This window comes from Tinamus guttatus, unplaced genomic scaffold (genome assembly GCF_059628265.1).
Source record: "Tinamus guttatus ecotype Peru unplaced genomic scaffold, ASM5962826v1 Tinamus_guttatus_pri_ptg000211l, whole genome shotgun sequence".
NCBI classification, from domain to species: Eukaryota; Metazoa; Chordata; class Aves; order Tinamiformes; family Tinamidae; genus Tinamus; species Tinamus guttatus.
Window position 1 is genome coordinate 4018186 of NW_028288745.1, and position 22053 is coordinate 4040238.

Genomic DNA, 22053 nt, shown 5'->3' on the forward strand with positions numbered 1-22053 from the left:
TATTCCTCAATTCATATTAAAAAAATAACATTTTATCCTGAAAATCCAGATAATAATCTTTCTAAGAGAAACGATTACCACGAGTTCTGCTACTTTCAGTGTTATCAGTATAAAATTTCATCAGGTATCTTTTATACTGCATCACAGTTACATGGTCTCACATGTGCCTGAAAGCATGTCTTTTTTAGACACAGCATTTTCAATTGTAGTACTTTGAACCGTAGTAACTTGTTTAAAATACAAAGATTAAGAAAAAAGAAGGAAAAAGAAAAATCCCTCCCAATTGAGTTGTTAAACTGACATTATTAAAAGACTAACCCACTTTTATGCCCCATCCCAGAAGAAACTCATCAATTTACTTTTGCAAAAAAGCATTCCAAAGTGACAGGAGGGAAAAAATATAATAATAAAAAAGCACTGTATTCATACACTATTATAAATGAAATTAAATTACATATTATGTAACCCTGTAGCTACTTTTAGCAAGCTTCCCACTGTTACTTGATACTGTGTGCAACAGGAAAAGAAGAAATGATTTCTCATCTGCTTTTCTTGTTTTCCCTTTACAAGAAGGTAACGTTCTGATATGTATATGCTGTGCCATATTCTAATAAAGCATATTTGGCTGGGAGTTCCCAGGGTGAAGTCAGTTCCCAGCAATGGACCCACCAGGAAGACCAGATGCTAACAAAATTAAATCAAATCCAAAGTGAAGTTTCGAATAACATCCAAAGCTCCTGAATCAAAGCCACATATATCCAACATGCCTTTGTCATCCGGGTCTGCGATAGTAAAACCACTCGATGTCATTCCACAAACAATAAGTTTAGCAGGAATACCCATATTCTAGAGGGACAAAAGAAAAAGGATATTTTCAGAAGCCACATACATAGGAACATTGCAGAGTACTTTCCTATCCCTCACTATTTGAAAATGCATCCTCATAGAAACTAGTGATGTTGTGACAATTGAAATAATTTCAGTGAGGTATTTTAACGCGACTTTACTAGAATTTTAAGATTCATAGACTATTTACAATGTAAAACTTTCTGTAAGAGTTATCAAATAATCAAGGAGGCATCAAAAGAGTGTATTTTTATCTAAAACAACAATTTCCAAGTGTTAGTTAAATAAATACAACAGTTTTGGCCTGGACGATTTAGCTAGATGAGCTCTATCTGCAGGACCGTAGTCTGTAAGGTAATTCAAAGCATGTGCTATGAACGCTGTATGAACAGGAACTCTTTGTTTAAGGCACAAATGTAGGAATGAGAACTAATCTCAACAGAAGAACTCTGTAACAAGGACCCATCAAGTGAGATAAAGATCTTAGTATTAATTTCAACTGGTTGGACATGTCCTCCCAAACATGTATGTTTGCAAAAAATTGATAAATAGTTCTCATAAAACATAAAACACTGTTTCCTGTTCAAATAACCATCTGTAATATATATCTATTTGTAGAAAATTTTTAAGAAGCTTAATTTCAAGCAATATTAGAAGAAAAGGTCTACAGATGTTATAAAGAATGAAAAACTTCTAAAGAATAGGAGCTTGCTCCACTTAAACTTTAGTAGCCTCCTAAAAACATAAATGAGTTCTTTTTCCAAGCTTGCTATCACCTCATCCTCTTGACAACTCCCCTATGGGCTAGTTTTATTATTTCATTCAACTTTGTGAAATCTACTCCAGGGATCAAAGTTGAATTTTTAATATTCTGTGAGCAGAATTTCATTATCCAACAAATGATTCTATCAATTAGATATAGCATACAGTAATGCAGACATTTGCTGAATACAAAATACATTTTTAGTGATATTCCAGTATTCACAGCAATGTAAGATCAATACAAATTCTTACAGCAATTTAATGAGTTCAAATATATGCGAATACTGCTATTAACTCTACCTTGTTGTAGAATATTTCCTTTTTTAGCAACACTTAGATTAATATTTACTGCATACAGCCACAACTAATAAAGCCCCTAAAATGTTTTTACAACAAGTCTTTATTTTGCACCATATGCATCAACTGTAAGCAGCCAGACACTTACTTACCTCCCTGTATTCCCTAAGGGCCACTGCAGGATGAGTATTTCCAGCAAAGGTCTCGTTATCAGTAAATACCATAAAGATATCAGCAGCTGTTTGCGTCTTTTGAGCCCATATCATGGGAAGGGAACAATCTGTGGTACCCATTGGAATCTAAGGACGAAAGAAAAAGAAAATATTACTCATAGAACACATTAGTACAGAAATTGGTAAGCAGTGAATGTTTTACATAAGCTTCATATTTTATTATACAGCGGTTTCTTTGTTGAACCTCAGTTCACTTACTCATTTCACTTCAGTTCTGTCCAGTTGTTTTAAGGCATCCTTTTCAAATTAATTAACAATGAGATCACTGTGAACTAACTGACATTCTAATTGCAATGTTTAATTTTTAGGTAGCTGAAAATTGTTAGATTTGCTTTAAGTAGAAGGGAAGTAAAAAAAAATATCCAAAATGTTTTACTATACAAACATAAAAGAAACACAGAAAACAGAATGCAACTACTGCAGATACATCTAAACTGTGATATTAGCAGTAGAGGTTTTGTTTTGTCTTCTGTTTTTACATACTTCATACATTTTCATTAATAGCTGAGGTAATGTCATATCAGCTGTCACTGGGCAGGGGACCACTTCATGTGAAAAGGCAATAACATGGGAATCCTTCTCGGTACGTGCTACAACCTGCAAAAGAGGAGGAAAAAATATATTAGTTACACTATCTAGAATTTTGAACGCCTGAATCAAGTAATTCAATAAGTGTTCCTTTCTGTTTACATATAAATCAGCACGGTTCCTTATACACACTAATGCTCACTCCACACTTGAGTTTGTAATATTACTGCAAATTGGCAATGCAAAGATCAGAGATGAATAGCTCTAATCACTGTAAAATAGGATACTTCCCTCTCTTCCTCTCTTCAACATGGGAGACAACTTTTTTTTAAAAAAAAAAAAAAAAAACCACAAACCAGAACCACTGTTCTGTAACAAAAAATTCAGAAGTTTTAGAAGCTCAGGTAAAGGGGAAGGAAAGAGTGACATAAAGTCCATGCTGACAACTCCAATTCACACACCCACATTCTCCCAAACTTCTTAGTCTAACGTGCATGTTATTGTCAAGGCTTCTGAATATTTCTTAAGAGTTACTATCAGCTAAGGGAAAGCCTGACTGCTTCTCTTTAACGTTACTGAATGCGGCTGCAGTAACACCAAGCTGCAGGTCTAATGAGGAGGCACAAAGTCATACTAAGCCACGTAACCTGTGCCTGAGCAAAAAACCATGTAGACACTTCCTTCAATTTCTAGACTACTTTTGTATCAAAAAAGGAGACATGCTACCTTTGCATACAAGAGAATTCAGATAGTCACAAATTAAAGAACTACTCACCATACACATGGCTGCAGCAACCGTACTAGCGTTGAGAACACTGCCCAAAACTTTCTGTGTCATTGATGCACTGACATCAACTGCAACTAAGAAGCGTTTTCCTGTTGGTTCAATTGTCTAAAATACAAAAAGAAAACAAATACACACACTAATAAATTAATTTCCAATTTCTGCTCCTGCTTTCAACCCTGAAAGTTTCTGGGACCACATTAGGACAGTAACATTACCAAAAGCTCAGTGTTATGAGGTTGTGTTTGTTTGAATAAAAAAAAAGAAATAAACAAAAATAAATAAAACAAAGCCCCACTTCCCAAGTTGGGTTGTGTTTTTGTTTTTTGTTATAAGGTTTTGAACAGGTTATCCACCACAGTTATTCATCTAAACCTTAAGAACTCAGAGATTTCTTCAAAAACTTGATGAACAATATTACCTTGAAAGTTTTGTAAAATGAAGCATCTAAGGCTGCTAAAATGTCTTCATCAGGACGCCACCAAAGTTTCCCTCTACTTCCATGTCCAGCTTTATAGGTTTCTAGTGCAACCAAAATATGGAGTGGATGTATTCTACCCTACAAGCAAAATACATCAACAATTATAAAAAATCTGAACTCCTACTTTAAAAAGACAAAAGAAAGTAACAAATAAGAACCCACTACAGATATTCCATTTTAGTGGCTTCCACTTACTTTAAAAGTTCATATTGCTGATTCTAAATTTTAACACTCAAGAAGCAACAGATGAATCCAGCTGGCAATATTTGCCATAGCCCTCATCTAAGAAAAGATCCTAGCTGTCAATACACTTAACTAGGACAGTTCTTTCAGGAATAGTGGTGAAGTCCCTATTGACTCCTCTATGATATTTCAAAAGAAAAGCACAAGTATTCCACTTCATCTTTGAAAATGAATAAACTACACATTTCTCAGTAGGCATTATTTGTATTTTGTAAAGTTATCTGAAGAGATATAGCCTAGGAAGAGATTAAAATCAAAAAGACAAGCACTGATTATCAAAAAATTCTTACCTTTTTTAGTAGTTTCTCATTCCCCAGTCTTTCACACACTATTGCTACTTCTGAACCTCCTGGTTCAAGCACTGAATTGGCTGTCATCTTTCCCAAATTTCTCAACACTGCAGAAATGGACATGTCCTTCAACAGTGCCTTCCATACCTATCATCAAAGAAAGAATAATAAAAGAAAAAAAAATCTTAAATACAAGAATTGGCATCCTGAATTAACATATGTATTCCAAATAAATATCTATCTTATGCAACTATCTTCACTATTTAAGCTATTTAAATACTTACCTATTAATTTGAAAAAAAAAAAAAAACTTGCATAAGTTATTTTTTATGGAAATCTATACTAAACACTCCGAAAAGTATTACTCTATAGAGTAATAGGTACAGAAACTTACTTACTTCTTTAGATTTCAGATGATTTGTCAGCAGATGCTCTCTAACTAAACCATATTCCTCTATCAAATGAGTAACTTCCAACTCATCTTTTGTGCGTTTCACTTTCTCCACAGCCTCCAGATACTTCAAAAGCTTTTCAGTGTCAGCAGAAACTGCTTTGTCTTTATACATCTCCTGGACATCTTTCCACCCTTTGGTGATATATTTAGTAACTACGGAAATTCCTATTGAAAAAGAAAAACATTCCAAAAAGAATTACCATCTTCGTATTGGCATTTATTATTTTAACAAGCAAACCAGCTAGCAGTTTTGATTTGTTTTTTTCAGGGTTCCTTCCCAGACTTGTTAACTAGCTACAAATACGGTGGGCCTGAAAAACAGCCAGTTCTGTAACCACACACAACTTTGAGCAGTTGTTTTATTTATTATCCTACTTTCTATGGAAGTCATATTCCAAACATATCCCAACATATTCCAAACCAACAGATCCTCCTGAATAATGAAAAAGTATCATTTGTAAATGACAGAGACAAATTACTGGAAGTTGATTATTTTATCTTCCCTTAACATGAACAAAGGTATGATTTCTGACGTGATCATTTTTTTTTCTAAATATAATTTACGGCATAACATCGCTTAGACATCATCGTGCTACCACGGGGTATTTTGGCTTCTGCCACAGCAGCATTATAAATAAGAGAGGATTAAAACATAGTATTTCAGATAAACAAGAAGTTATTACCTTCACTGGCAGGTTTCAGGTGGGACAACCTCAGAAGATCTTTATGAGACCAACCACTTCTTTGTTTATATTTTGTAACTGCCAGAGCAGCAGCCATGCCATTCCTTCCATTGTACCAATCTGCAACAGCTTTTCGTAGTGCCCGGCCCCAAATGCCACATTTCATGCCCTCCTTCAGATCTTTTTTGAATTGGATGAAAGTAAAGAGATGGGCTGGCACGTCACACACTTCAGGAACTGCTTTAAACGCCGCTTGTTTAGTTTTTGCATCAGAACACTGTGAACAAATTGCAAGCGCAAAAAGCAGCGGCTCCTGTTTTGCCGCTCTTCCCTCTTGACTGAAAGTCTTTATTTCCTGAACAACATCACAACCTCTACCCTCTTCAATCAGTCTTATTAAAGCTTCTGCACTTTCATAGCCCAGCTTCTGCTCCTTGACAGAGTAAGTTCCACCTTCTGAACCAAAACACAGGAAACGATGTAGCCGATTCATATCGGTGACATGCCACACGTAGCCACTTTCGGCATTCGGCACCTCCTTTTCATGCAGGGATTGCATTTGGTTTCCCTCTTCCTCCATTGTTCACACGTCTAAGAAATCTGCTGGAAACATAGTAAAGTTTATTACAAACTACTGGGAAAACTTGTTGACTATATTCTTTGACCACTCATTAACCCAGTAAATATATCATATCTATACACCCATATTTTTTCCCTTTATAATTTTAATATAAAGTGTACTCTAAACCTGCAAATATATCCATTAGGGGGAAAAAAAGTCCTCCAAAGCCTGGTGTTAGCACTGCACTAAGGATTCTAAGGAATGACTTCAGGAAAGTCTTTGCTGTCTCACTTGCCTGTGTTCTTAAACAAAACCCCCGTGCAGGACAAAACCTGCAGCTGTGACAAAGCCAGGAGCTGCTGCGCTGCCCGGCAGAAGCGTCCCTGCCTCAGCAGCGATGTCACCAAAGCACTTCCCGAGCCAGAAACTGAACACTCCCACGCTGGGTACCAGGCTGCACAAAGCTACTGACTTGCTCAAAAGTTCTACTTCAGAATTTGCTTAATTCAACTAATAAAAAATAAAACAAGCAGGTAACCCCTCTTTGCTTAAAGCCCCCAGGGTGCGGCGGAAAAGCCGCTTAGCTGCTCCGGAGTCAAAAGACCCTCCGGGAGGTGCCGGAGCCGCCGTTACATAAATAGGGGGTAGCGGGGGATAACGGGGCCCAGCCGGGGCCGCTCCGCGTCCCTCTCCTCACGCTCCCGTTCCCGCCCCGCCCGCAGCCCCCGCGGGACCCCCCGCCACTCCCCGCCCCGGCCGTCGCGGGGGTCCCGCGCGCACCCGCGTGGGAGGCCGCGGCCCCGGGGCCGCCCCGCGCGGCGCCTCCCGCCCTCGCTGCGAGCGCCGGATGCGGCCGCGCCGCGCCCCGGATGCGGAGGCCTCACCATAGAGATGGCAGCGGCGCGGGCCGCGCGGGCTGCCGGGAAGGGAGCGGCGCGTCGGCCTCGCGGAGCGGAGCGCGGAGCGGCGCCCGGAGGCCGCGCCCGCCGCCATGGCGGGAGGCAGCAGCGCCGGCGAGTGGTGCCTCATGGAGAGCGACCCCGGCGTCTTCACCGAGCTCATCAAGGGCTTCGGTGAGCGCGCGGCGGCCGCGGCCTGCGCCCGAGCGCCGGGGCTGGGCACGTGCTTAGGGCCGTTAGCGGGTGTAACGGCCGGCGGGGCCCCCGAGCGAGGCCGGCCCGGCCCGGCCCTTCTTTGGGGTTGCGTTTCGTGGTAGTTTCGCCTGCAGCGTGGCGCGCGTGTGACCCTCCGCCCAAGGGACGTTTCTGAAGAGACTCTCACCCTGAGCCGGGCGCGTAGCGGGCGTGTAGGTCTAGCCGGTCCTGCGGGCCCGCGCGGGGCTCTTCCTGCCGGTTGTGCCCTTCTCTTAAGCGGGCTGCTTGTGGAAATGTGTATCTCTCCTCGTTTAGGTTGCAGGGGAGCGCAGGTTGAAGAAATATGGAGTTTGGAGCCAGAGAACTTTGAAAAATTGAAGTAAGCCACCTTCTTTTAAGATCTACATTTAAAAAAATGTTTATATTCACATAAAATATGTGCTATAGTTACAGTAACATATTTTCAGTCTCTGAGGAGGTTTGTTAAGGTATTGATTAATCCAGTGCTTGGCAATTAAATGACCTTTTATCAATGACTTTGTACATAAACCAGCTTCTCTGTGCATGGGAAGTGATTGCAGTAGCAGCTAGATAGATTTCTAATAGTTTTGTCATTGGCTTGTGCTATATCTTTTGACAAATTACTTTCCTTTTTCTTTTTGCTTTAATTTGCTTTACCTTTAGCCTTTCTTGCATAAAGCATTGCATCTGTTCCCTTAAACTGCTTAGTGTAGTTATGCACGCTTGTAACCTGTCTGTCCTGCACAACCACTTCAATACGTGTGTGTGAGAAGTCAAATATTCTTGTTGTAACTGACAGTGATGCACAACATATGGAATGACTCTGTCCTAATTAGCTAGTATTCATTCTCTTGCTATTCTATCCATGAAGCATTAAATGTTGCCATGTTCTCATGTAAGTTTTTTAAGAAGAAAATGTTGCCTCATCTAGGCCATACTCCGTGCGGATGCTCTACACTTGGATAGTTCAACTTTTGGAAGTTGTAGCAATCGACGCAGCTGATGTGATTTTTTTAGGGGAGTTTTATTTATTTAGTTTGGTCTGATTCAAGACATATGACAAGTTGCACCTGAATGGCAAAAGTGCTGCTTTGGCACCTGAGTGGCAGAAGTGCTGCAGTGGTTTATTTGATACCTGCAATATGCTTCATATGGTTTTCATTAGAACATTAGTTGTGTTGTTCATGAGGGTACAACTTAGCTTGCTCATACTGCAGGATGTACCTCTTTGTAGTCTTGAGTGGTGGACTCAAGTTTCTTCCAAGTTTCAGTTCAGTTCCTGATGTTTAGAAAAAAAATAATTAACTCAATTACTGTACCAGGATACAATGAAATTACAGTATTGGTTTTTGGCTTTGATATTTTAAATCGGTATTTTTTTTTCCCTACCCATTTATTTTTCAGACCAGTACATGGGTTGATTTTCCTCTTCAAATGGCAGCCTGGAGAAGAACCAGCAGGTTCTGTTGTTCAGGATTCAAGACTGGACACATTGTTTTTTGCTAAACAGGTATGGCAAGTTCAGTACTTTTCTTAGATTATGACACAGCTTTTAATACTGGAAAAAAAAAAGTAGCTTGTTAAACTCTACACAGAGGTGAATGTTTTACAAGGCAGAATTAGGTTAGCAGACTGAGAGAGTAGGAACTGTGTATTAAAAGACTGTTAGCAAAGCATGTCAGATCTGCTAAAGCAGAAAAAAAAAGTCACACCCAAAATAGTAAAGCTCTTAGGAAAGAGCTGGTGAATAAGTAAGAAAAAGTAACTCTTCTGTGCCATAAAGAATTATTTAGTAAATGCTTTCAGCAAATTTAGTTTTGAAATGACTTTCAACAAATAATACAGGAAGAAGTGTGTACTTCAGTACAATTGTTATCTCTGGTTTCTCAAGTGTTCTTTAGTCAGGTCTGTATGACTCAAATGGGATAATATTTTAAGACTTTCTAGAGCATTTTGGTCTAGAAACCTACTAAACTTTTCTGTTTCCAGTGTAAATTTTCAGTGTAAATTTTGATTTCTTATTTCACTAATTAATATTCATTATGCTAGTGTAACCCACTGTCTCATTAAGTGCAAAAGAGTATTGAAATTCAGTGTTGGCTTTGACAAACTGTTCTGCAAATCAATGTTTTTTGTTGGCAGGCAAGGACAGTAAGAAAAAATAAGCTGAATAAAAGTTTGTGTTTTGTTTTCTTCATCTTTGAAGACCTGCTCCTCAAATGAGGATAAATGTAACAGTTTAAACAAAAACAGATATCTCCGTACCTTTTAATTAACAAGCTCCAAAGCATTCATATCCAAGGGCAAATGATTAGCTTTTTAACCTTTTTTGAGAAAGCTCGCACATAGGCTGCTTTTTCCACACACTGAAAAGTGCTTTGTACGTAAGTTTCAATGACCAGGAGTAGTTTGATTAGTCCCTTGGGTACTGTTTTACTGGGTTATGCTTTCTATCTAATCAAGCACTGCTAGAGTCCTACAGGCTGTGGCTATAGATTTGCCTTGGCACCAAGAACCTCAGGGAAAATCTTTAATATAAATCTTATAGGGAAATTACTGGGCAGGAAGGAATAACTGGTTTGAAACTAAGGAGTATTTACGCTCGCTCAAGGGATTTCATCTGTCTTGTTTCTTGTGACTCAGTGGTGTTATCCCAGAATGGCCATTCCTGTGGCCTCTGAAAAATCTGAAATTTGCCTGTTTGCTCCCTTCCACCCTCTTTCTGTAGCAGGACACCGTGGCTATAAGCAAGTGGCTAGTATGAGCGTTTTAGAGCCTGGAGTTGGAATTGTAGAATGTAAATTGCAAAATTTGCATAACATAAAACTCGCTAACAAAAACACTAGAAAATTAAAGGCTAATGATAGAAAGCCTGTATTATATAGAAGTATTCTTTGAAGCATTCATATTTTCCTGTCTTCTGAAGACTGAAGGCTTTTCATTGCCTTCAGAGATGAAGGAGCTTTCTGATCTTTCCCGTCCTTCACCTGCTGCTCTTTAAGGAGGTTGTAGTACCTAAGTTATGCCACTTGATGGCATGAAATATATATTTCAGAAGTAACCTGCAAGGACATTAAAATTGGAATACATTTTTGGTGTTTTAGTTTTTCTTTTTAGTCAAGTGTGGTGGCTTAGCAAAATCAAAACTTCTTGTGTAAATGCATGTAGGTTTGGGTTTGTTAGATGAGCTTTACCTGGGCTGACGTGTTGTGACCAAATAAGCACTGAAATAGTCATGGAAAAATGAGGAAAAAAAATCAAGAGACCAGTGAAAACTGGATTAGTATTTTAGACTGATGTGTGATACATGTTTAGCTTTGGTTATTTTACTTTGGGGGAAGTTAGCCTTTGTTACAGATCCAGCCTGGCAGACTATCTTGTGAGTACTATGAAGTGTTGTCTAAGACTCTGTTTTCCAAAGCAAAGGGTTGAGGTGATGCTGATGAGTGGAAGGGATGGTTCTCCCAGCCTGCTTTTCATTTTCACTGCACAGTTCTGTTCCTCTCTTGCGATGGTTCTGCTGTGCATTAACTTCTACGAGCGCTCTCAGCTCATGGGGCAGGAGGTTTCAGTAGGTTTTCTGTGTGTATTATCTGGGTTTGTCTCTTGCCACGTGAGATGCATTGGTTCCCTGAGTCTGTAGCAGCCCAAGCTGGTAGGAGGTAAGCGAGGGGGAAAGAGGGGTAGTGCTGAGCTTCCTGCATTTATTGCAACCATGCTCTGCGAGTCCTGAGAAGTCACCAAGCAGCACAAGGGATAGCAAGCATTGATATTAAATGCTGTTCTATTTCCAAATTCTATTCTAAATGCTATTATAAAATAGCAACTCCTCCAAAAGTATCATGCACATGGGCTCATGTCACTTTCTTGTTTATTTTCCCCTCAAGTTCAAATCCAGTTGTGTGACAGCTTTTAGGAGGAGGTGGGAGGTTGTTATCTTTAAATAACATTTTTCAGGTGATTTGTCAAGGCATTTTATTTTCTAAAAATAAATAATATGGACATAGTTTTTTTAATGATTCACACTATTTGAACCATTCAAAACTGTGCTATTCCTATTTTTTAAAAAAAAAATGAGTGATGAATAGAATAATCTTATGTTCACTTGTAGCATGGAGTCACAGAGCAAATAGATTCCTTTATTGGGACAGCATAATATTAGACCAGCTGGCAAGTCTGCAGTAGAACAGGTGTGTAGCAATTGTTTAAGATTATTGGCTTGTATCTTCAAAAGTGACATGAAGCACTAGTGATCTCAAAGTCTATTTCACTTTTTATTTCTATTTTTTTCTTTAAAAATGTTACCATCCAAACAGATATTGTATAATCTGAGTGCAGAGAAGTTTAAAATGTTGTTCTCAATCTTTTATTAGCAAAACTAATAAAGTGTTACATAATAGCAATTCAGGATAGGGAATAACTGTATCAACAGCATAGCTCTACTTCTGGTATGTGGTGGAGTGGTGGTGTTGTTGTTGTTTTTTCCAAATTCTGTTTGTTTGTTTATTTGGAAGCTTTAGCCAGGTATAAAAGGTTACAACTTTGAAACAATGCGTCTAGCAAAATAGTGTTAAGCTTTCCTTAGGAAGCACACACTTTTTTTATATAAGAAGCTCGTGCATTTCACACTTTTTTTCTATTAACGCCCGCCTTCATAGTACTGTTTTAGCTAAATGTTAGATGCAACTAGATCTTACTCAAAGCTAAATTGTGAGTATATGGGTGGGGGGAAGGCGAAATTTTGAAGTCTGTCTAATATGCATGCATATTAAAGCATTTTTAATGATCAGTTTTATGTGCACTCATATTAAATTTGGCCTCCCTGTTATGCCTAGGTATGATATGGTCCTCTATTTGAGGCCTCAGAACTCTGGATGATCTTACATACCATTTGAGCTAGGATACCTAGGCACAATGAGGTGAGTTAAGGATACAATTTCAGCCTTAACTCTGAATATCCTAATTTCTGTGCTTCTTGAGAAGGCCTTTGCTGTTCGTTTTTCTGCATAGTGGTGACATGACTGAACCACTCAGTGAATTGAGCAATTCTGGAATCTGTCTTGAACAGCTGTATTCTGTGCTGATCATTGCAGAAGTAAAAGCCTCTCTTGAGGGGCAAAAAGAAGGCACTTGCTGCAGACTTCAGATGTTTCCATGAGTTTTGTTGTTTTGGTTTGGTTCTTTTTACTAGCTCTCTCAGGTTTTGTTAGTGAAGTGTTAGTAGTATGCCTTTACTCTGAACCATCTTGGATTTTGATGCTGCAGTGTGGTGACAGAACATCACAATTGTTATAGTAGAACATTAGCTTCAGTAACTGCAAATAAGCCTCATACATTCAGAAGCAAGATTTAGAATGATACTGTTAGAAGTTTACAGCTGTTTTTGTGTCACTAATGGGAACTTATTACTTGTATTTTTTTCCAACATTTCAAATGTTTCTTTTTTCTTCTAAGCAAACTTTTTTTTTATTGTTCTGTGGCAATAATTAGACTATATATTTGTGTTGAGACTAAACTTAGAATAGCCAATAACTTCATACTAAGAAAAATGCACTTGCAGTGCATTGCATCAGTCAGAAACAAGTTTTTGGTAATGGAATATGTTGCTTGTAGGAAGAGCATATGTTTATACCAAAGGGTGATTTAGTCAAATAAGGTGGGGGATGAAGAAAATTTTAGAACTGTCCTAATGCTGAGGACCATTCAGAGTTGCTACTGGCTTTTTTATTTAACAACATAGATAGTAGAATAGAAGATGTACATAAAGGATTTCTGTGCTATGTATGGTGCTTCAGCTTTAAGATGATTCAGGAACTTGGATTAGATCATTGGGGAAAGGTACCGGCTTTGAATTTGTGGATCCTAGTAAGAAAATAACCAGTCTAATAAGGTGTTTCCATGTCATGTTGCCTTCTTGACTTTTTTTTTTTTTAAGCTAAGCTTCATTTGATAGCAATGTTTTTCAAACATACTTTAAGCTGGAATTGTGAATATTGATAAATCAGTGTTGAATATCTGTCTGGGGTTTCCTGGATAGAAACGTTTTGAGAAATGTTGAGGTTTCTGAACAAATAGAGAAAATCTTCTCAAGTGTCTTCAAGTCAAAATATCAGGCAAAAAAAAGAAAGTTTCTGGGACAAACTGCATATATAATACTGTTTAAATGCTGAGAAGACATCTTCTGCCAATACTGAGACACCTTAAGTAACAGCAAAATGCTGGCAACTGAAGTGGATGGGCCCTCTGTCCTTCTAAGACCCCTTAGCTTGAGTGTGTAGTGATGCTGGGATGGTTCTGTGCCTTGATAAGAAGTTGTGCCCATGGAGTAAACTTTGCTCTCATCCACGTTCAGTGCTGCAGTTGCTTCCTCCTTGCTCTGCCCTCTTCACCTTGCCCGGGAGCCTCTCCTGGGTACCTGCTCTGTCCGTCTTGGTGCTTCTCTCATGTCATGTGGAGCCAGGAACACGTTGTCTTCTGCCAGCTGTCGCTTGCTGCTCTCCTGCTCTAGGTCTCCAGGGCTGTTCCAGGGCTGTTCCAGCTTGCTTTTCCTTACCTTCAGTCTCGCGCTTTGAGAGTTGTTTGTAGGTCTGTAATGCCATTTCTTAACTGTTGCCCACTGCCTGAAGATCCACGTTGCCCATTGTTCCTAGGAATAATACTTGGTTTCACTGGGTTCCTGTACATTTAAACCAGCTACTCCTGCACTGCAGTTGGAATAAAAAGTATATTTATACTAAAAGGCAGGTATTTGATGAGGTCACAAATTCCATGCTGAGTTTCATCTGTTTTTGCTGTTGATGCAAACTCCTGTATCCAGCTGTTTAGTTCCTGTGTTGAAACTACCTCTAAACTCGAGCTCTTTAATTTTCTCTTCACGTGTTTGAATTCATTACTGCATTATTGCTATATCAGAACAACTGATCGTTCCATCCATCATTATTTTCATTTAAAAATAAATACCCTGTGTTCTTTCTCCCCTTATGTCCTGTATTATCTATCATTTTTTGTAGCTGAAGTTCACTACGATGTCCCCTCATTCTAATATCATACTTTTTGCCATGCTTCTCCCTCTTATTAATACTGCCTGCTTTTTCCTTTCCATGTCAGCTTAATTAATATAACATTTGCAGCCACTGCTTCAGATAAACTCCCTGTAGCCTGCTGGAGATCTTTTTACTTTCATCTTAGTACTACTTTCATCACTGTCTGTGGTATCCTTCCCCAGTTGTATCTCAGAACTTCTAGTTCTTGATTCTTTCCTATGTTATAACATTAATTCTTTTTAGTTGAGTCATTTTATTAGACTGTGCTGGGTTTTTTTGTTTGTTTTGCTACTGCTTATTTCACTACCCTTGACATTAGCATAATTAAGGACAATTATAGGAGTGTAGTTCACTTTTTTCCCCCTGCCTTGAAATGGCTCTAGATGAATTCAATTTCCTTTACAGACTGAGTATCCTCTTTCAAGAGGAAGAGGTTGAGTTAATTTGCCTATAATTTAATGAAAAAAAAGTCCAGTAGAGGAATGCAATCCTCTACTCAGTCTCAGTGCCTGGTTTATGTTTGCCTTGTGAAATGATGCTCAAATGAGTAATATCAGGTACCTTAGAGGAATTAAAATATAAAAAGTTCCCTGTCGTCTGGATTGCTTCTTCTTCCCCTTCAACCTTTCGTGATGATCTGTCACAGAAAAGGCTTTATTTCAAGAACTATTTTGTCTATATTAAGAACTATTTTTGATTATAAAACATTGGAGTTGGTCTTTTTTTTTTGCTGTTCTGTTTTATCCCTTATTAGTAGCTGTAGGAAGTGAATGAAGCAGTGAAATGATGAGTTTCAGAGGCAAGAAATACTTGTTTTATCACTGAATTGAACAAGATGACCATCCAGTGTTCTCTATATGAGTCTTCTGCAGCAGGAACTTTTGGGGGGTTACTCGACCTAGATTTGCTTCCACTTTTAGTGCGAAGCTATAGTGTGAATTTGCAGTGAAAATATGTGTTTATAATGGAAAATGTTACCCGACTTAATTTTGTCAGCAGTACTGAATGAATCCTCAACACTTGCACTTCTTTTTCCTAGGTAATAAATAATGCTTGTGCTACTCAAGCCATAGTAAGTGTGCTATTAAATTGCGCTCATCAAGATATCCATCTAGGAGAGACTCTGTCAGAGTTTAAAGAATTTTCACAAAGTTTTGATGCTGCGGTAAGTGTCTACTATTTTCTGAACTTTAAATATTATAGTATTGTCTGTACGGTATCTTATTTTCTGTTTCTAACCTTTAGATGAAAGGTTTGGCACTAAGCAACTCAGAAGTAATCCGGCAAGTTCACAACAGTTTTGCCAGGTAATAGGATGTTTTAAATGTTGTGCATGTAGGTAAAATTCAGGGTTTTGTGTTTTTGTTTGTTTTCCCCCATGGCAGTGTGGGCTTGTTTGTTTTTAAGTATATATGTGTATGTATATATAAAAAATAATCTTTGCAGGCAGCAGATGTTTGAATTTGATGCCAAGTCTTCAGCAAAAGAAGAAGATGCATTTCACTTTGTAAGCTATGTTCCTGTTAATGGACGGCTGTATGAACTAGATGGATTAAGGGAAGGACCAATTGATTTAGGTAACATTTTATATCTTTTTTTACATGTCTTTCATTTTAACAGTTCCTTTAAATCTAAGCTTACTTGAGAGACATCCTGTAAAATAATTAGTGATGACAGGAAATACAAATGTCTGTTTAACCTACTACAGTCAGGAGAGCTGGCCTGACTTTACATAAGTAAAAGGTAGTTTATTCTGTGTAGCCATTATTCTCTTAAAGAGTTTCTCAAATGTTAAGCATTGTTAAAAAAGAGGCCAACTTTGCTTAAAGTGCAACAGAATGAATCATTACTTGTATTATGGAGGGAGAATTGTTTATCAGCTTGGCTTTTTCTTAATTTGTCATGCCAGTTAGTTCTCTCTATCATACATAAGTCATATATAATATACAGTTTTTCTATTTGTCCTTAGCAAAATAAATGTTAGATGCTTTTGCCTTTAAAACGTAGTTCTGCTCCAATGCTTTTGCCAGTACGTTAGCTGAATATTATTATTTGAAAATGGCTTACCCTTCTAAAAGGATAACCTGAATATTTTGAGCCTGCAGTTGCTCAAGAAAAACTGTATTCTGTCTAATGAAGGTGCATAAGCCTGGATTATCTAAGTTTTGAATTTCCAATGAACTCTGCAAAAAAAGTTTAAATTTTTCTTCCTTTGTGGTTTTTTTCTAGGTTCATGCAATCAAGATGACTGGATAAGCGCCGTGCGGCCTGTCATAGAGAAACGCATACAAAAGTAAATGGTCATGATGCTTTTAAAACATTGTGCCTTACATGCATGGAAAAATTCCTTACTCTTAATTTCCTTCAATTAAAGGTTTTCACCTGAATTTCTAGGAAATTAAGCTTATGTGTTGTTTTATCTTACATTAGTACCTGACTAAATGAAATATGTTATCTAACAAAAATAGAGATCCGTATTGTGAAGAGAGATCCTTCCTTTGGCAAAGGAATAAAGAAAATGCTATCTTTTTCTGTAGAAAGCTCTGGATCTTTGGGTGAAAACAGTGTGTTATGGCTGTGAATAAGGTTTGAGTGATATTTCTAACTCAAAATACTAGGTAATACATTACAAAGGTATTTGTAGAATGCAAGCCTTCCTCAGCAACTCGCAGCTTGCTTTGGAAACTTAGGCCTGAAAAGCTTTCTAGAAGTCTTGCAGCATCTCAACTCTGACCCCAAGCTGCAGCCTGTAGAACATACTAGAAATAAAATGTTGGCTTTATGCTATTTTTAGGAAATACTTTTTTCAGAGAATCTTACTTGTATGCTGGTATTTGATAAGACACTTACTGCTGTATCACTTTTGGAGAATTTAAACTCTGAAAGGACTACAGATTTAATTGCTCAACTTTCCACATTTTGTGGAAAAGAGGTAGCATTTTCTAACAGGAAGTATCAGTGATGAGAAATTTTAAAAGCATATATAGAGCTCTTTTTGTTTGTTTTGTTTGTTTTTCCTCTGCAATATGAATTCCTTTATAATGAAAGAATCCCTGGTAGGAGTTTTTGAGTTGTCATTTAAAAAGATTAATTTTGAGAACTTCTTACTGCTCTTATTTAGGTACAGTGAAGGGGAGATAAGGTTTAACTTGATGGCCATTGTATCTGACAGAAAAATGATATATGAGCAGAGGATTGCAGAGTTACAGCGGCAACTTGCAGAGGTAGGTCCATGGTATTTTAGTTACTGGAGCTGCTTGCTAATAGTTCTGTCTTCACTATTCCCTCTGCCCTTCCTTTTTCCTTGCTCCAAAAGGAGCATTAACTAAGAAAAGCAGTGAAAGGATGATAGACTCTGTCAAGCATGGTGCAATGGTGTGTGGAGATACCTGGCAGCTCTGGATAGTTCTGAGGGAACTAATTTGGCATTAACACCACCTCATTGGGCCTCTCTCTTAAAGGTAGTGTGCTGCAGTACTACAGCTATTCTTTTCCTACTACTTGAGTTAAATCACTTAATTAGCTGCAGAAATTTGTAGGATGCTCCTGTATCTCTAAGCAGATATGACTCTCTTATGATATTTCTATCCATATACATAAAGACAAGATGTTTATTTAAGAAAGGCATGCTATTTCTTTGTCTATAACTTTGAAAGTTATAGAAGTTTAAAAAAGGTTGCTATAACTTTCTCACTCATTTAACTACTTCTGTTTTTGTGGAAGGAGGAACCTATGGACACAGACCAGAGTAGTAATATGTTAAGTTCTATACAGTCAGAAGTTGCAAAATATCAGATGCTAATTGAAGAAGAGAACCAAAAATTAAAAAGATACAAGGTATGTAGCCTCTGTGTGACCAAACTATTGAAAAAAATCATAAGGGGAAAAAGTCAGTGTTCATGTCTGTGGGAGATGTTGCTATTAATCTGAAGGAAATGGTAGATACAGGACCTTTGTGTTACATATTTTATGTAAATTGGAGTGTCATTCCTGAATTCACAGCTTGCAAAACAGCTTGCTTCCTTTTAGCCTTAAGCTTACAAGTTGGTTTATGATGTGCACTGCAGCTCCCTTTGCCTGGTGCTTTCTTTATATTTTCTCGCTTTAAAAGTTTGCTTTATTAACTAAAGCACAGTAAATTCTGAAACTCTTGCAAACTGTTTTATGTGCACCAGAAGGCCGATCAGCATGTTACGGCCAGAATCACTAATTATTCCACTATATGTAATAGTGGCTACTTGGCAGGATTTTTGCAAGCTCTGTTTCTTAGGATCATGGTGTAACTGAAGAGCTTTCACCAAAAGATAATAATAATCTAAGCATGTAGTTTACCAAGCAACAAATTAAATCGGTGGAACAAAACACTTAAACTTACTCATGGATGTGAAAAATTAGTGGCAATACTGCATAAAGTCTGTTAGACTTCATTTATAGCTGGCTGATACTTTGAGAACTGTTTTTTTGAAAGTAAAATTCCCTTTTAGTCATAATAATTTTGTTACTGCTTTAATATTTTTAGATTGAAAATATTAGAAGAAAACATAACTATCTGCCTTTCATCATGGAATTATTAAAGACTTTAGCAGAACACCAACAGTTAATACCACTAGTAGAAAAAGTAAGTATTTTTGGTTGAGTTTTTAGAAACAATACATTACTATCAAGTTGAAGTTATGAAAAACTCTACTGTAGTCAGGTATTTAGGAAGCAGGCATGACACACATTTGTTTATTTAAAACTTCTGCCTTCAGCTGTGTTGCTGGTTCGTGGGATAGTACCTTGCACTTATGAAGAGGTTTGATCCTGACTGAGAGGTGGGCTGGAGGGACCCACCAACTTGGCTTCTCTGCCCAAAGGCAAAATGTATCTCCCCTCTGGTCAGCTAAGCAAAACTTTCAGTGGTGGTGGTAGGCAACCCAGTACCAACAAGATGATCATTGTACCATCTTATGGCTGTTACCACACAAAGTGTGTGTGCTTCTAAGCTTGAAAAGGGATGTCAGGAAGACACCAGGAATTTGGTCACGTGGTAACTGGAGTTATGCATCATAATTCTAGTAGATTTTTTTTTTTTCTCTATGGAGAAGCCCCAATCACATCTGTGGCCAAGGCTGGCCCCTGTTTCCTGCAATCTTCACACTCAGCTCTGTTCCTTTATCTGTCAACACTAGATGGCAACCTTTACACAGTACTTCAGATAATTTGAAGGTTTTGAAGGTCCTTATCTCTCCACTTAGTTTCCTGATATTGATGTGCTGGCTGATTGTTTTTGACTTTATGTGGTGTCTAACTATTACCATTGACTTTTCTATTAAGGTATAAATTAAGAAATATTTTAACATATCTCCTGTCACTCTATCAAGGACCGTCTGAAACTGTATTGACTTGAATTATAAAAACATCATAGTGCTGGCTTGCATGTATACCATGTGCGGTAGAAAGGATCTTTAATTTTAAACTCATATGGAAAAAAGAGCATTTTATCATTTAATGAGCTGAGTCAGTTAGCTGAATTTATGTATGAATAGGCTTGTATGCTACTAGTTTATAAGAGATGTTTTGGAAGTGTCCAGGCTTATGCTATTTAAGTAATTGTCAGGGAGAAAGACAAAGATGAATTCTTTCACTCCCTATTTTTGCTTAACTGTATTCATGAACAGGTCTAGAGGGACTACATTGGTTTAAATTTGTTCTAAAAATGTCAACTAACTTAATCTTTGAATTCAACTTTTAAATCATTTGCATACTATTAGTTGTGGTTATTATCAAGCTTGGATATTACAATAGGCTGGAAAAATACGGATTGTTGTCTTATCAGGGTTTAACATCATCTGCCTCTTCTTTCTAGGCGAAAGAAAAACAGAATGCCAAGAAAGTCCAGGAGGCCAAGTGAAGATGACTTTGAAAAATGTGTACGGCTGTGTGCTTCTCAAACTGTTTTCATGACAACAAATAAAACTTTTCATAAACTTCAGATTTTGTCCAGCGCACGTTTGGCAGTTGTAACAGTTTGTCTTGTACTGTGTGCACGGGTCTACATTTTTTTTTCTTCCCTTGCATCATGTGCATGTGGTACTACTAAGTAATATCTAGAATCTCTTGATCAAATTCAGTATTTAACAGTCTGTTGGACTTAAAAGCTGGGGAAATGGATGTGAAAATGTACTTCCACCCTCTTCCTGAGGAGATTATTGAAACATTTTATTCCACTCAAATATATGATGATGATGCAGAAAATGACATTATTTCAATATATGCATGAGCTTTCTTTGCTCATCCCTATTAACAATTATAATACTAATTGACTGTTCAGTGACATACCCTGCATCTTTGTTTTGTTAAGTTTGTTTCTAATTTTTTTACAGAGCTGAAAAGTATCAACCTAGCTGTAGAACATTTGCAAAGACTGATGTATAATCTCAAACATCTGCATTGCTTTAGCAGAAGAGATAATAAATATTCCCATTTTTATTTTGGCGAACATTCTTGATGTGTTATTTTATTACTTGGAATTGGAATATGTCGAAGTCGTCAGTCTTTTGACTTTTGAGTATGTATGTTGTAGATCTGGTTTAAAAGGAAGCTACCCCATTGTTTGGGGAACTAATTGTATTGGATATAAGATAATATCTGTTTGATGGTAAGCTAAAGTTAAGTTCTTATACCATACGTTTTAATTAACTTTTGGAGGTAAGAGCAAGTTTAACTGTATAAGGAAAAAACGTATTGAAGAATCTTGAACAGCTAAAGAGGGAAAAAAAATGACAGTGCTTCACACTCTCCCTCCTGTGTGTAGTTAGCATTTTAATAATAATTCTTACCTTGGGATATAACTGAAGGCAGTGCCTGGGGTGCAGAGAGATGCTAATAACTGTCCGTTTGACTGGCCATGGGCCAGAGGGAATGTCCAGGGGTGGAGGGAGCTCACGGGGCAGCCGACCTTCTTCCAGGCATCACATGGATTTGGAGGATATTATCCATCTTGGTAAAGATTGTATCATGTGCATGTTAGATCTTTTATATATGTATATATGTATTGTGTTTATGTATATGAATATATATAAATTTAAAATTTATATTTTAAATCTTATATATGAAATATATATATAAGCTTTAGTAGTATCTCCTATAGGTTTAGACATGTATAGAATCTCATGTATTTGTGTTATATAAGTATAGTATAATACCATTTTTAGAGAATTTTTAGGGACACCAGAATAAAATGTTATCTATTGCTGTTCCATCATTTGGTGTGCCTATATACTGATAGGATAACTTTTTGCTGAAAAAGTAAAACTAAAGCTGGACTCTCCTACCTGTGCAAGGATCCATTTGAGCCATTGCTGTGGTTGGAGGCGTTAGATCTGTTTTAGTAAAACTCAGGAGTTCTGTTTAGAGCAAAATGGATATGGCCAGCCATGAATGAGAACGTTAGCTGTGTTTACAAGCTTCCTGCTTTAATATTTCATTGTAGCAGTGATATTTGGGGGAAAGGAAGGTTGTTTTTTGTTTGTTTCGGATTTTCTTTTTTTAATTAGCCTTTTCATAATGTGTAACTTGGTTTTAAGGGTGATATCTATATATTGCCTGCTGTGAGGACAGTCTTCCATGGATATAAAGCTATATACTAAGCTGAGGAATTGCTGAATTAAAGATGTCAAAAAAAAAAAAAAAAAAAAAAAAAAAAAAAAAAAAGGTTTGGGTCTTATCCCATCTTCTAGTTTTAAGAGGT

At 37.5% G+C, this 22053-nt stretch overlaps 2 protein-coding genes across 6 annotated transcripts; one reads left to right on the top strand and one right to left on the bottom strand.

Moving 5' to 3' along the window:
- Window positions 1-408: 408 nt before the first annotated feature.
- RO60 (Ro60, Y RNA binding protein) lies at window positions 409-6971 on the bottom strand. 2 transcript variants are annotated; one of them, XM_088524379.1, is made up of 9 exons: window positions 6944-6971; window positions 5602-6201; window positions 4863-5083; window positions 4465-4611; window positions 3872-4009; window positions 3442-3558; window positions 2622-2735; window positions 2058-2204; window positions 409-846 (listed from the first exon to the last, which is right to left on the bottom strand). In XM_088524379.1, the coding sequence occupies exons 2-9, from the start codon at window positions 6179-6181 to the stop codon at window positions 694-696; spliced, it is 1617 nt and encodes a 538-aa protein (XP_088380505.1). In that variant the 5' UTR covers window positions 6182-6201; window positions 6944-6971; the 3' UTR covers window positions 409-693. The 2 variants fall into 2 exon arrangements, with proteins under 2 accessions (XP_088380505.1, XP_088380506.1); XM_088524380.1 differs by lacking the exon at window positions 6944-6971 and having other exon boundaries at window positions 5602-6254.
- An 86-nt stretch (window positions 6972-7057) lies between these two features.
- On the top strand, window positions 7058-20802 carry UCHL5 (ubiquitin C-terminal hydrolase L5). 4 transcript variants are annotated; one of them, XM_088524381.1, is made up of 11 exons: window positions 7059-7236; window positions 7573-7636; window positions 8683-8788; window positions 15361-15486; window positions 15567-15628; window positions 15768-15898; window positions 16551-16614; window positions 17443-17545; window positions 18045-18158; window positions 18841-18939; window positions 20170-20802. In XM_088524381.1, the coding sequence occupies exons 1-11, from the start codon at window positions 7155-7157 to the stop codon at window positions 20212-20214; spliced, it is 996 nt and encodes a 331-aa protein (XP_088380507.1). In that variant the 5' UTR covers window positions 7059-7154; the 3' UTR covers window positions 20215-20802. The 4 variants fall into 4 exon arrangements, with proteins under 4 accessions (XP_088380508.1, XP_088380507.1, XP_088380510.1 ...); XM_088524382.1 differs by lacking the exon at window positions 15361-15486 and having other exon boundaries at window positions 7058-7236; XM_088524384.1 differs by lacking the exons at window positions 7059-7236; window positions 8683-8788 and having other exon boundaries at window positions 7614-7636.
- Window positions 20803-22053: the final 1251 nt, after the last annotated feature.

Excerpts from the sequence above, each read along its gene's own strand:
- RO60 (XM_088524379.1), bottom strand. The coding sequence starts at position 6,181 with ATGGAGGAAGAGGGAAACCAAATGCAATCCCTGCATGAAAAGGAGGTG. Across the intron at positions 5,084-5,601 it reads CCTGAAACCTGCCAGTGAAG|GAATTTCCGTAGTTACTAAA; the intron begins GTAATAACTTCT and ends CTTTTTCAATAG. Across the intron at positions 847-2,057 it reads CCCTTAGGGAATACAGGGAG|AATATGGGTATTCCTGCTAA; the intron begins GTAAGTAAGTGT and ends TTGTCCCTCTAG.
- UCHL5 (XM_088524381.1), top strand. The coding sequence starts at position 7,155 with ATGGCGGGAGGCAGCAGCGCCGGCGAGTGGTGCCTCATGGAGAGCGAC. Across the intron at positions 15,629-15,767 it reads GTTCACAACAGTTTTGCCAG|GCAGCAGATGTTTGAATTTG; the intron begins GTAATAGGATGT and ends TAATCTTTGCAG. Across the intron at positions 15,899-16,550 it reads GGAAGGACCAATTGATTTAG|GTTCATGCAATCAAGATGAC; the intron begins GTAACATTTTAT and ends GTTTTTTTCTAG.